The following is a 14,353-nucleotide window of genomic DNA, read 5'->3' on the forward strand; positions in this document are numbered from 1 at the left end:
AGAGCTCCAGACACCATTAGGAGTACAAACCATTCCCAAAGAAATACAAGAAATGAGATCAATGTAGAAATAGACCAGATCTTTGCCACCTAGAAAATCTGTTTGACAACTTAAATTTGAGTACTCCTTCAATAGTCTAGGGAGCAACATACCCATACCACACACATACACACACAGGCATCCACAAGAACACACCCATACAATGTCTGAACTACTGGGAAAGAATCTGGCAAGGTCTAGACATGTATGTATGTGTGTATGTGTATGTGTATGTGTATGTGTATGTGTATGTGTATGTGTATGTGTATATTTATGTGTATGTGTATGTGTGTGTGTGTGTGTGTGTGTGTGCCTCGCCACTCATGGTTATGTGGTTACATGGCGCCATCATGTGTCCAATAGGCTGAATGGCTGAATGGATATAGTTATGATTCAATGTAAGTTAACAAAATAACCAATTTATTTGTTGTCTTTTTATTGTCTACCTTTGAGCTTATTTACAACATGATGCTTATACTGTATTCAATGTGTCTAAAATATGTCATTATTAATAATTTGATAATGAAATAAGCAATATCATGACACTGAACAATATGGTATTACATAAAATAAAATATAAAATGCCCAATAATATCTGACAGCAATATAAAGTAAAACATATTTAAACACATCAGAATATTTAAAAGCTCCTGTCAATATAATTATTTTTTGTGTCGCTAAGACAAGCCAAAACTTTCTATGTTATAAAAATCTGGAATTGGAAAAATCCCATAAAAAAAGATAAGCAATACAATCTATAGATAGTAAACAAATAAGTTGACATTTTTTGCCTGTAAACGAACCCACAAATGCTGATGCTCCAGATACTCAACTAGTCTAAAGATGGCCAGTTTCATTGCTTCTTTAATCAGCGAGCACAACAGTTTTCAGCTGTGTTAACATAATTGCAATATGGTTTTCTAATGATCAATTAGCCTTTAAAAATGATAAACTTGGATTAGCTAACACAATGTGCCATTGGAACACAGGAGTGGTGGTTGCTGATAATGGGCCTCTGTACGCCTTTGTAGATATTCCATAAAACATCTGCCATTTCCAGCTACAATAATAATTTACAACATTAACAATGTCTACACTGCATTTCTGATCAATTAGATGTTATTTTAATGGACAATTTTTTTGCTTTTCTTTCAAAAACAAGGACATTTTAAGTGACCCCAAACTTTTGAACGGTAGTGCACATACTGTATTTATCATTAGGATAACAATCTAAATTCCAGCAATCACTCAAAAGTTAAAGGTCATTGTCTGGAAAACCTAATAGATAAGAAAGCATTATGATAGTAAGAGAATAGCATTGTGAGGCCTAGCTTTGGTTTGATGCTGTTGCTCTTCAGTCCAGGTTCTGTTTTGGTTCTCTTCAGTCCAAGTTCTGTGGTGGTTCTCTTCAGTCCAGGTTCTGTGGTGGTTCTCTTCAGTCCAGGTTCTGTGGTGGTTCTCTTCAGTCCAGATTCTGTGGTGGTTCTCTTCAGTCCAGGTTCTGTGGTGGTTCTCTTCAGTCCAGATTCTGTGGTGGTTCTCTTCAGTCCAGGTTCTGTGGTGGTTCTCTTCAGTCCAGGTTCTGTGGTGGTTCTCTTCAGTCCAGATTCTGTGGTGGTTCTCTTCAGTCCAGGTTCTGTGGTGGTTCTCTTCAGTCCAGAATCTGTGGTGGTTCTCTTCAGTCCAGGTTCTGTGGTGGTTCTCTTCAGTTCAGGTTCTGTGGTGGTTCTCTTAAGTTCTCATAATCGGAGGGCTCAGCATCTATCTGAGGGGCTGTGTCACTACGAAGTCTCTCATATTCTGAAAGAAGACACATTGAATGAGCTCTTTACAAACCACTCCCTCTAACACTTTTATGTACACGGACACACAGACTGCGTTATAAGAGACTTACTGCCAGGGTGTCATACTCTGGTGACCTGGTCTTCATGTTCAGAGATGTGTAAGTGTCACTTTTAGGATCAGTATGGGCACTCTGTGGAGAGAGACACAGAAACACAAACACTCAATACTGCATAAAACACAAATACATGAATCCATTCACTTACTGTCTATGTCTGTGGTATTGGGATTGAAATAACTTTGGTTGTTGACATTATTACCTGTGTGTCTGCTGTGGCATCACTTCCTCCTGTGGATCTCCTGTAATGAGGGACAGAGTGAGTTCTGCTCTCTACTGACCTCTAGTGGAAGTTGATATGTTACTAATACAGTAGATGTAAATGGCTGTCTCACCTCTTCATATAGCAGTAGATGGTGACTAGAAGAGCTCCAGCAGTCAGGACAGCCCCCACCCCCATCACAGGAACCCAGGGAAACACTGCTGCAGGATCTTGAGATTATAAATGCATGGTGGAGATATGACATAGAGGAAACCAGGGAAACACTGCTGTAGTATCATGAGATTATAAATGCATGATGGAGATATGACATAGAGGAAACCAGGGAAACACTGCTGCAGTATCATGAGGTTATAAATGCATGGTGGAGATATAGGGGAAACCAGGGAAGAACAAAATGAAATAATATTTATTTAATTCTATGTCATACGGTATGATAAGTGTCTCACATTGCTAACTATTATTTATGGTTGTTGACCTGTGTGATTATCAATGAATAGAGGAAGAGAAGGTGTACTTACACTGAACGTCCACAAACATAGAAGAAGAGTTGAGACGTCCATATTTATTCTCAGCCTCACAGTAGTATTCTCCACTGTCCTCAGAGATGATGTTAGTGATGCTGTAACTCTGTCCTGATGCTTTTGGTGAGGTTACGTTCTTCTTGTACCAGGTGTATTTGTCCACAGGTGGGTTGGCATCACTGCTGCAGGTCAGAGTCACTGAACTGCCCTCCACTATTTCACCAGAGGGACTGACTGACACTGAGGTGTTCCTTGGTTTATCTGACAGAAAAGTGCGTCACAATACTTGCCGTTTGAGTTCAGAAAATATATCTGTCGAATCACAATTAAAGTAAAATAGCGTAGAAAATGGAGATGAAATGCAATACTTACATAAAACATTTACATAAACAAGCTTGGATATTTTGGCTCCAACTTCATTCTCAGCCTCACAGTAGTATTCTCCTCTGTCCTCAGAGCTGATGTTAGTGATGCTGTAACTCTGTCCTGATGCTTTTGGTGAGGTTACGTTCTTCTTGTACCAGGTGTATTTGTCCACAGGTGGGTTGGCATCACTGCTGCAGGTCAGAGTCACTGAACTGCCCTCCACTATTTCACAAGAGGGACTGACTGATACTGAGGTGTTCCTTGGTTTATCTGATAGAAAAGTGCGTCACAATACTTGCCGTTTGAGTTCAGAAAATATATTTGTCGAATCACAATTAAAGTAAAATAGAGTAGAAAATGGAGATGAAATGCAATACTTACATAAAACTTTTACAGGAACAAGCTTTGATATTTTGGCTCCAACTTCATTCTGGGCCTCACAGTAGTATTCTCCACAGTCCTCAGAGCTGATGTTAGTGATGCTGTAACTCTGTCCTGATGCTTTTGGTGAGGCTACGTTCTTCTTGTACCAGGTGTATTTGTCCACAGGTGGGTTGGCATCACTGCTGCAGGTCAGAGTCACTGAACTGCCCTCCACTATTTCACCAGAGGGACTGACTGACACTGAGGTGCTCCTTGGTTTATCTGGTAAAGAGGATGACAGAAAAGGTAAGAGTACAAATAGTATAATGCAACAATGTGTACTCTTACCTTGCTCAGAAAACTTGCGGGGGGCCAAATAAAACCACCCGCAGGTCAAATTCAGCCCGCGGACCTCCAGTTGTGGAACCCTGGTCTATGTCATGGAAAAAGCAGGTGTTCTTAATGTTTTGTATAGTCAGTGTGTAGTTCTAGAATTATATCCCACATACTCACATGTGACAGTGAGAGTCTCTTCAGGAGAGGGGAGATCCTCATGGTTTTCTACAGCACAGGAGTATCTGCCTGTATCCTCACTGCTGACTGGCTTTAGGTACAGGTACTTGGTCTCATTCCTGATCAGACGTTGTCTGTTCTTGTACCAGATGTAAGAGGGGTTGTCCTGCAGAAAGCATATGGACTCACAGAACAGACAAAGACACTTTCCCTCTATGATGTTGGTTGGACCCTTAATCCGCACCTGAAGACCTGGAATAATAAACATAATTAAACCCGGATTCACCTGATCTCTATTACAATAAACAAAGACTTTCCTACACAGATGGTTCCCATTTTTAAAATGTATTTTATATTTCACCTTTATTTAACCAGGTAGACTAGTTGAGAACAAGTTCTCATTTACAACTGCGACCTGGCCAAGATAAAGCAAAGCAGTGCGACACAAACAACACAATAGCACAATAGAAAAAGTATATATACAGTGTATGCAAATGAGGTAAGATAAGGGAGGTAAGGCAATAAATAGGCCATAGTGGCGAAATAATTACAATATAGCAATTAAACACTGGAGTGATATTTGTGCAGAAGATGAATGTGCAAGTAGAGATACTGGGGTGCAAAGGAGTAAAATAAATAAATAACAGTATAGGGATGAGGTAGTTGGATGGGCTACAGGTGGGCTATGTACAGGTGCAGTGATGTGTGAGCTACTCTGACATCTGGTGCTTAAGGTTAGTGAGGGACATACAGTGGGGCAAAAAAGTATTTAGTCAGCCACCAATTGTGCAAGTTCTCCCACTTAAAAAGATGAGAGAGGCCTGTAATTTTCATCATTGGTACACTTCAACTATGACAGACAAAATGAGAAAAATATCCAGAAAATCACATTGTAGGGTTTTTAATGATTTTATTTGCAAATTATGGTGGAAAATAAGTATTTGGTCACCTACAAACAAGCAAGATTTCTGGCTCTCACAGACCTGTAACTTATTCTTTAAGAGGCTCCTCTGTCCTCCTCTCGTTACCTGTATTAATGGCACCTGTTTGAACTTGTTATCAGTATAAAAGACACCTGTCCACAACCTCAAACAGTCACACTCCAAACTCCACTATGGCCAAGACCAAAGAGCTGTCAAAGGACACCAGAAACAAAATTGTAGACCTGTACCATGCTGGGAAGACTGAATCTGCAATAGGTAAGCAGCTTGGTTTGAAGAAATCAACTGTGCGAGCAATTATTAGGAAATGGAAGACATACAAGACCACTGATAATCTCCCTCGATCTGGGGCTCCACGCAAGATCTCACCCCGTGGGGTCAAAATGATCACAAGAACGGTGAGCAAAAATCCCAGAACCACACGGGGGGACCTAGTGAATGACCTGCAGAGAGCTGGGACCAAAGTAACAAAGCCTACCATCAGTAACACACTACGCCGCAAGGGACTCAAATCCTGCAGTGCCAGACGTGTCCCCCTGCTTTAGCCAGTACATGTCCAGGCCCGTCTGAAGTTTGCTAGAGAGCAATTGGATGATCCAGAAGAAGATTGGGAAAATGTCATATGGTCAGATGAAACCAAAATATAACTTTTTGGTAAAAACTCAACTCGTCATGTTTGGAGGACAAAGAATGCTGAGTTGCATCCAAAGAACACCATACCTACTGTGAAGCATGGGGGTGGAAACATCATGTTTTGGGGCTGTTTTTCTGCAAAGGGACCAGGACGACTGATCCGTGTAAAGGAAAGAATGAATGGGGCCATGTATCGTGAGATTTTGAGTGAAAACCTCCTTCCATCAGCAAGGGCATTGAAGATGAAACGTGGCTGGGTCTTTCAGCATGACAATGATCCCAAACACACCGCCCGAGCAACGAAGGAGTGGCTTCGTAAGAAGCATTTCAAGGTCCTGGAGTGGCCTAGCCAGTCTCCAGATCTCAACCCCATAGAAAATCTTTGGAGGGAGTTGAAAGTCCGTGTTGCCCAGCAACAGCCCCAAAACATCACTGCTCTAGAGGAGATCTGCATGGAGGAATGGGCCAAAATACCAGCAACAGTGTGTGAAAACCTTGTGAAGACTTACAGAAAACGTTTGACGTCTGTCATTGCCAACAAAGGGTATATAACAAAGTATTGAGATAAACTTTTGTTATTGACCAAATACTTATTTTCCACCATAATTTGCAAATAAATTCATTAAAAATCCTACAATGTGATTTTCTGGAATTTTTTTTCTCATTTTGTCTGTCATAGTTGAAGTGTACCTATGATGAAAATTACAGGCCTCTCTCATCTTTTTAAGTGGGAGAACTTGCACAATTGGTGGCTGACTAAATACTTTTTTGCCCCACTGTATGAGTCTCCAGCTTCAGTGATTTTTACAATTCGTTCCAGTCATTGGCATTAGAGAACTGAAAGGAAAGGCGGCCAAAGTAGGAATTGGCTTTGGGGGTGACCAGTGAAAGATACCTGCTGGAGCGTGTGCTACGGGTGGGTGCTGCTATGTTGACCAGTGAGCTGAGATAATCCCGGGCTTTACCTAGCAAAGACCTATAGATGACCTTGTGCCAGTGGGTTTGGCGACGAATATGAAGCGAGGGCCAGCCAACGAGAGCATACAGGTCGCAGTGGTGGGTAGTATATGGGGCTTTGGTGACAAAACAGATGGCACAGTGATAGACTGCATCCAATTTGCTGAGTAGAGTGTTGGAGGCAAATTTGTAAATGACATCGCCTAAGTCGCCATTGTATCAATATTAAATAATACATTGACACTGTCGCAGGAACAGGGTTGCAAAACTCTGGTAACTCTCCCAAAATCCCCATGTTTTCCAGAATAATCCCAGAATCAGAAGGAATTAATCCTCCAACCAGGATTTCTGGAGAAGCTGGGAACTTTGGGAAAGTTACCAACATGTTACAACACCAGGCAGGAGTCACATTCACCTGTAGGTTGTGAGTTCACTGTTACCTGTGACAGTCAGAGTTGTTCCAGGGAAGCTGTACCCCCATCCTGAGGTTTCTGTGTTGAATATGAACTTGTACTCAGCAGAGTCCTCCTCTGTCAGATCTGTGATTCTCAGGGTGGAGCGACCGCTCTCCTTCTCTCCAACATACTCCACACGACCTGCATACCCTGGGTCTGTTGTTAGGTCCTCAGGGATCAACTCATCTCTCCAGCTGTCACTCTGTTTATGACTAAACCAGAGTGATGATGTGATCGTAGCATCACCACTGTCATAAGTACAGGATATATCCACTCTTGACCCCTTCAAGGCACAGACTCCCTGATGGGGGTAAGTCACACTCCAACAGTTCTGACCACGGACACCTTAAACAATAACATGACAATATAGTGTTTTCTGTATTCTGTTCTCAGATCGTTCTGTGTGATGAGTGTTTCAGATGTTGTAATTCACCAACATGAATGAATATAGCCTACTGAGGAATACTGTAGTTGAATCTACACTCACACACTGCAGGAGAGTGGAGATCCTCATGGTATTTTACAGCACAGGAGTAACTGTCTGCATCACTAATGTAGTCTGAGTACAGGCTGGAAGTGTCCTCCTTTACTTTGTGTCCATTGTTGTACCAGATGTAGGTGGGGTTACCAATCAGAGTACAGGTGGTGCTACAGGTCAGAGTCACCCAGCTTGAAAACAGTGAAGTTGTAATCTTTACCTGAAGATCTGGAGAGAAATACAAAACATGAAATACTGTATGAATTTACTGAGTTCTCTTCTGAAGAAATGATACAAGCCATTCTGATTACAGTCTGTACAGACTATCATCCTGACCCTTATACTGAATAAACACAAATCAAGATATGTGTTGAACTAACCTACAATAACTAGACCATTCATTTTGTTTGAATACAAATGATGTTAGTCTGTAGAATGATGAGGCACATTTGTATCGAATCTTGATCTAGTATTTAGCACGGTATTACCTGTGACAGACAGAGTAACTCTGTGTTATACTGCCCTCCTAAATCTGAATAAACTATTTTAGAGACAGTAATGACAGTCATTCTCTCTCAGGTCTCTGTTTCAACTACACTGAACAAAAACATAAATGCAACATGTAAAGTGTTGGTCCATGTTTCATGAGCTGAAATAATAACACATCTTCTTCACAGAGAGTTGATCAGGCTGTTGATTGTGGCCATACACGTGGTCTGCGGTTGTGAGGCCAGTTGGACGTACTGCCAAATTCTCTAAAACGACGTTGGAGGTGGCTTATGGTAGAGAAATGAACATTCATTTCTCTGATAACAGCTCTGGTTGACATTGCTGCAGTCAGCATTGCCAATTGCACACTCCCTCAAAACTTGATCATCTGTGCCATTGTCTTGTGTGACAAAACCTAACAATTTAGTGGCCTTTTGTTGGCCCCAGCACAAGGTGCACCTGTGTAATGGTAACGCTGTTTAATCAGCTTCATTATATGCCACACCTGTCAAGTGGATGGGTTATCATGACCAAGGAGAAATTCTCACAAACAGGGATGTTATCAAGTTTGTGCACAACATTTGAGAGCTGTAAGTTTTTTGTGCAATTGGAACATTTCTGGGATCTTTTATTTCAGCTCATGAAACAAACACATTACATGTTGCATTTAATTCAGTGTCCGGTATGTCCTCTTATGTGTAAAATAATACATTTGTTTTTTCCTGTCACATTCCACCACGGTGTCTGTATGACTGCCCTTAATAAGGTAATTACAGTAATAGATGTGAGATTAGTGACAAGATCACCTGTGACAGTCAGAGAGACAGGTGAGCCATGAAACTTTTCTCCAGATGTTATGAATCTGAACCTGTACCGAGCAGAGTCACTCAATCTCAGGTCTGTGATTCTCAGGGTAGAGTCATTCTTCTTATCCCCAAGGTACTCTATACGACCCTCATACCCTGGCACTGAGCTCAGCTCTTCAGCATCCATACCAGACCATTTAGTAAACCAGAAAGCTTTTTTGATCTCATGATAACTGGGATATGTGTAAGAGCAGGATATGTTCACTGTTGACCCCTTCAAGGCACAGATACTCTGATGGGTGTAAGTCACACTCCAACACTTCTGACCTGAAATACAAGAAGACAATAGAACACCTTTATATTACCAATACACTTACACTGTCACGTTCACCTGCAAGAAAACCAAAAGTCACTAAAACGAAAGGGGGAAATAACAGAGTCACTGACAAAGACCAAAATGAGACCGGTTTCCAGGAAATGTTCTGAAAGACACTCATGGGGGTGTCCATTGAAAGATGACTAGCAACAACAACTGGAACCAAAAAGACATGAGCACCCACAAAATGTGCCCAATAAGAAGAAAACAAAATAAAAACACACACGAAATGTGAAGACAGGAAGCAAACCAAAAAGTGGAGCAAGACAAAAACAGGGAAGATAAAGAATTGTATTTCTATAACTCAAATAGGGAGAACCAAATAATGTGTTGACCCTCCACATCTCTTAAACAAACTTCATCATCTGCCCAGCCACTCTTAAATATCACCTGGGCCTGCACAGGTGAAACACCTTCCCACTAACCAGATGGACAAGTGAGCACAGGTGTAACACCTTCCCACTAACCAGATGGACAAGCGAGCACAGGTGTAACACCTTCCCACTAACCAGATGGACAAGTGAGCACAGGTGTAACACATACTGACTAACCAGATGGACAAGTGAGCACAGGTGTAACACCTTCCCACTAACCAGATGGACAAGTGAGCACAGGTGTAACACCTTCCCACTAACCAGATGGACAAGTGAGCACAGGTGTAACACCTTCCCACTAACCAGATGGACAAGTGAGCACAGGTGAAACACCTTCCCACTAACCAGATGGACAAGTGAGCACAGGTGAAACACCTTCCCACTAACCAGATGGACAAGTGAGCACAGGTGAAACACCTTCCCACTAACCAGATGGACAAGTGAGCACAGGTGTAACACCTTCCCACTAACCAGATGGACAAGTGAGCACAGGTGTAACACCTTCCCACTAACCAGATGGACAAGTGAGCACAGGTGTAACACCTTCCCACTAACCAGATGGACAAGTGAGCACAGGTGTAACACCTTCCCACTAACCAGATGGACAAGTGAGCACAGGTGTAACACCTTCCCACTAACCAGATGGACAAGTGAGCACAGGTGTAACACCTTCCCACTAACCAGATGGACAAGTGAGCACAGGTGTAACACCTTCCCACTAACCACATGGACAAGTGAGCACAGGTGTAACACCTTCCCACTAACCAGATGGACAAGTGAGCACAGGTGTAACACCTTCCCACTAACCAGATGGACAAGTGAGCACAGGTGTAACACCTTCCCACTAACCAGATGGACAAGTGAGCACAGGTGTAACACCTTCCCACTAACCAGATGGACAAGTGAGCACAGGTGTAACACCTTCCCACTAACCAGATGGACAAGTGAGCACAGGTGTAACACCTTCCCACTAACCAGATGGACAAGTGAGCACAGGTGAAACACCTTCCCACTAACCAGATGGACAAGTGAGCACAGGTGAAACACCTTCCCACTAACCAGATGGACAAGTGAGCACAGGTGTAACACCTTCCCACTAACCAGATGGACAAGTGAGCACAGGTGTAACACCTTCCCACTAACCAGATGAACAAGTGAGCACAGGTGTAACACCTTCCCACTAACCAGATGGACAAGTGAGCACAGGTGAAACACCTTCCCACTAACCAGATGGACAAGTGAGCACAGGTGTAACACCTTCCCACTAACCAGATGGACAAGTGAGCACAGGTGTAACACTTTCCCACTAACCAGATGGACAAGTGAGCACAGGTGTAACACCTTCCCACTAACCAGATGGACAAGTGAGCACAGGTGTAACACCTTCCCACTAACCAGATGGACAAGTGAGCACAGGTGTAACACCTTCCCACTAACCAGATGGACAAGTGAGCACAGGTGAAACACCTTCCCACTAACCAGATGGACAAGTGAGCACAGGTGAAACACCTTCCCACTAACCAGATGGACAAGTGAGCACAGGTGAAACACCTTCCCACTAACCAGATGGACAAGTGAGCACAGGTGAAACACCTTCCCACTAACCAGATGGACAAGTGAGCACAGGTGAAACACCTTCCCACTAACCAGATGGACAAGTGAGCACAGGTGTAACACCTTCCCACTAACCAGATGGACAAGTGAGCACAGGTGTAACACCTTCCCACTAACCAGATGGACAAGTGAGCACAGGTGTAACACCTTCCCACTAACCAGATGGACAAGTGAGCACAGGTGTAACACCTTCCCACTAACCAGATGGACAAGTGAGCACAGGTGAAACACATTCCCACTAACCAGATGGACAAGTGAGCACAGGTGTAACACCTTCCCACTAACCAGATGGACAAGTGAGCACAGGTGTAACACCTTCCCACTAACCAGATGGACAAGTGAGCACAGGTGTAACACCTTCCCACTAACCAGATGGACAAGTGAGCACAGGTGTAACACCTTCCCACTAACCAGATGGACAAGTGAGCACAGGTGTAACACCTTCCCACTAACCAGATGGACAAGTGAGCACGGGTGTAACACCTTCCCACTAACCAGATGGACAAGTGAGCACGGGTGTAACACCTTCCCACTAACCAGATGGACAAGTGAGCACGGGTGAAACACCTTCCCACTAACCAGATGGACAAGTGAGCACAGGTGAAACACCTTCCCACTAACCAGATGGACAAGTGAGCACAGGTGTAACACCTTCCCACTAACCAGATGGACAAGTGAGCACAGGTGAAACACCTTCCCACTAACCAGATGGACAAGTGAGCACAGGTGTAACACCTTCCCACTAACCAGATGGACAAGTGAGCACAGGTGTAACACTTTCCCACTAACCAGATGGACAAGTGAGCACAGGTGTAACACCTTCCCACTAACCAGATGGACAAGTGAGCACAGGTGAAACACCTTCCCACTAACCAGATGGACAAGTGAGCACAGGTGAAACACCTTCCCACTAACCAGATGGACAAGTGAGCACAGGTGTAACACCTTCCCACTAACCAGATGGACAAGTGAGCACAGGTGTAACACCTTCCCACTAACCAGATGGACAAGTGAGCACAGATGTAACACCTTCCCACTAACCAGATGGACAAGTGAGCACAGGTGTAACACCTTCCCACTAACCAGATGGACAAGTGAGCACAGGTGTAACACCTTCCCACTAACCAGATGGACAAGTGAGCACAGGTGTAACACCTTCCCACTAACCAGATGGACAAGTGAGCACATGTGTAACACCTTCCCACTAACCAGATGGACAAGTGAGCACAGGTGAAACACCTTCCCACTAACCAGATGGACAAGTGAGCACAGGTGTAACACCTTCCCACTAACCAGATGGACAAGTGAGCACAGGTGTAACACCTTCCCACTAACCAGATGGACAAGTGAGCACAGGTGTAACACCTTCCCACTAACCAGATGGACAAGTGAGCACAGGTGTAACACCTTCCCACTAACCAGATGGACAAGTGAGCACAGGTGTAACACCTTCCCACTAACCAGATGGACAAGTGAGCACAGGTGTAACACCTTCCCACTAACCAGATGGACAAGTGAGCACAGGTGAAACACCTTCCCACTAACCAGATGGACAAGTGAGCACAGGTGAAACACCTTCCCACTAACCAGATGGACAAGTGGGCACAGGTGAAACACCTTCCCACTAACCAGATGGACAAGTGAGCACAGGTGTAACACTTTCCCACTAACCAGATGGACAAGTGAGCACAGGTGTAACACCTTCCCACTAACCAGATGGACAAGTGAGCACAGGTGTAACACCTTCCCACTAACCAGATGGACAAGTGAGCACAGGTGTAACACCTTCCCACTAACCAGATGGACAAGTGAGCACAGGTGAAACACCTTCCCACTAACCAGATGGACAAGTGAGCACAGGTGAAACACCTTCCCACTAACCAGATGGACAAGTGAGCACAGGTGAAACACCTTCCCACTAACCAGATGGACAAGTGAGCACAGGTGAAACACCTTCCCACTAACCAGATGGACAAGTGAGCACAGGTGAAACACCTTCCCACTAACCAGATGGACAAGTGAGCACAGGTGTAACACCTTCCCACTAACCAGATGGACAAGTGAGCACAGGTGTAACACCTTCCCACTAACCAGATGGACAAGTGAGCACAGGTGTAACACCTTCCCACTAACCAGATGGACAAGTGAGCACAGGTGAAACACCTTCCCACTAACCAGATGGACAAGTGAGCACAGGTGAAACACCTTCCCACTAACCAGATGGACAAGTGAGCACAGGTGAAACACCTTCCCACTAACCAGATGGACAAGTGAGCACAGGTGAAACACCTTCCCACTAACCAGATGGACAAGTGAGCACAGGTGAAACACCTTCCCACTAACCAGATGGACAAGTGAGCACAGGTGTAACACCTTCCCACTAACCAGATGGACAAGTGAGCACAGGTGTAACACCTTCCCACTAACCAGATGGACAAGTGAGCACAGGTGTAACACCTTCCCACTAACCAGATGGACAAGTGAGCACAGGTGTAACACCTTCCCACTAACCAGATGGACAAGTGAGCACAGGTGAAACACCTTCCCACTAACCAGATGGACAAGTGAGCACAGGTGTAACACCTTCCCACTAACCAGATGGACAAGTGAGCACAGGTGTAACACCTTCCCACTAACCAGATGGACAAGTGAGCACAGGTGTAACACCTTCCCACTAACCAGATGGACAAGTGAGCACAGGTGAAACACCTTCCCACTAACCAGATGGACAAGTGAGCACAGGTGTAACACCTTCCCACTAACCAGATGGACAAGTGAGCACAGGTGTAATACCTTCCCACTAACCAGATGGACAAGTGAGCACAGGTGTAACACCTTCCCACTAACCAGATGGACAAGTGAGCACAGGTGTAACACCTTCCCACTAACCAGATGGACAAGTGAGCACAGGTGTAACACCTTCCCACTAACCAGATGGACAAGTGAGCACAGGTGTAACACCTTCCCACTAACCAGATGGACAAGTGAGCACAGGTGTAACACCTTCCCACTAACCAGATGGACAAGTGAGCACAGGTGTAACACCTTCCCACTAACCAGATGGACAAGTGAGCACAGGTGTAACACCTTCCCACTAACCAGATGGACAAGTGAGCACGGGTGTAACACCTTCCCACTAACCAGATGGACAAGTGAGCACGGGTGTAACACCTTCCCACTAACCAGATGGACAAGTGAGCACGGGTGTAACACCTTCCCACTAACCAGATGGACAAGTGAGCACGGGTGAAACACCTTCCCACTAACCAGATGGACAAGTGAGCACAGGTGAAACACCTTCCCAC

The 14,353-nt window shown here is 44.2% G+C and overlaps 1 protein-coding gene and 1 long non-coding RNA gene across 2 annotated transcripts; both read right to left on the reverse strand.

Annotated features, from left to right (window-relative positions):
- Window positions 1-458: 458 nt before the first annotated feature.
- Window positions 459-2,019, reverse strand: LOC139545464 (uncharacterized). The gene is made up of 2 exons (XR_011669075.1): window positions 1,934-2,019; window positions 459-1,839 (listed from the first exon to the last, which is right to left on the reverse strand). It is a non-coding gene; the product is annotated as an uncharacterized lncRNA (long non-coding RNA).
- Window positions 2,020-2,270: 251 nt separating this feature from the next.
- On the reverse strand, window positions 2,271-9,006 carry LOC139551867 (B-cell receptor CD22-like). The gene is made up of 8 exons (XM_071363219.1): window positions 8,685-9,006; window positions 7,399-7,617; window positions 6,897-7,256; window positions 3,926-4,177; window positions 3,431-3,694; window positions 3,116-3,271; window positions 2,681-2,944; window positions 2,271-2,371 (listed from the first exon to the last, which is right to left on the reverse strand). Exons 1-8 carry the CDS (start codon window positions 8,869-8,871, stop codon window positions 2,271-2,273), a joined length of 1,803 nt encoding a protein of 600 aa, XP_071219320.1. The 5' UTR covers window positions 8,872-9,006.
- Window positions 9,007-14,353: the final 5,347 nt, after the last annotated feature.

The sequence above is a fragment of the Salvelinus alpinus genome, chromosome 2 (assembly GCF_045679555.1).
Source record: "Salvelinus alpinus chromosome 2, SLU_Salpinus.1, whole genome shotgun sequence".
NCBI classification, from domain to species: Eukaryota; Metazoa; Chordata; class Actinopteri; order Salmoniformes; family Salmonidae; genus Salvelinus; species Salvelinus alpinus.

What these genes read in the sequence shown, in the direction of transcription:
- LOC139551867 (XM_071363219.1), bottom strand. Translation starts at nt 8,871, where the DNA reads ATGGATGCTGAAGAGCTGAGCTCAGTGCCAGGGTATGAGGGTCGTATA. An exon ending in TCTCCACTCTCCTGCAGTGT is followed by an intron (nt 7,257 to 7,398) that starts GTGAGTGTAGAT and finishes TTATTGTTTAAG; the next exon opens with GTGTCCGTGGTCAGAACTGT. An exon ending in GGACAGAGGAGAATACTACT is followed by an intron (nt 2,945 to 3,115) that starts GTGAGGCTGAGA and finishes CTTTTCTGTCAG; the next exon opens with ATAAACCAAGGAACACCTCA.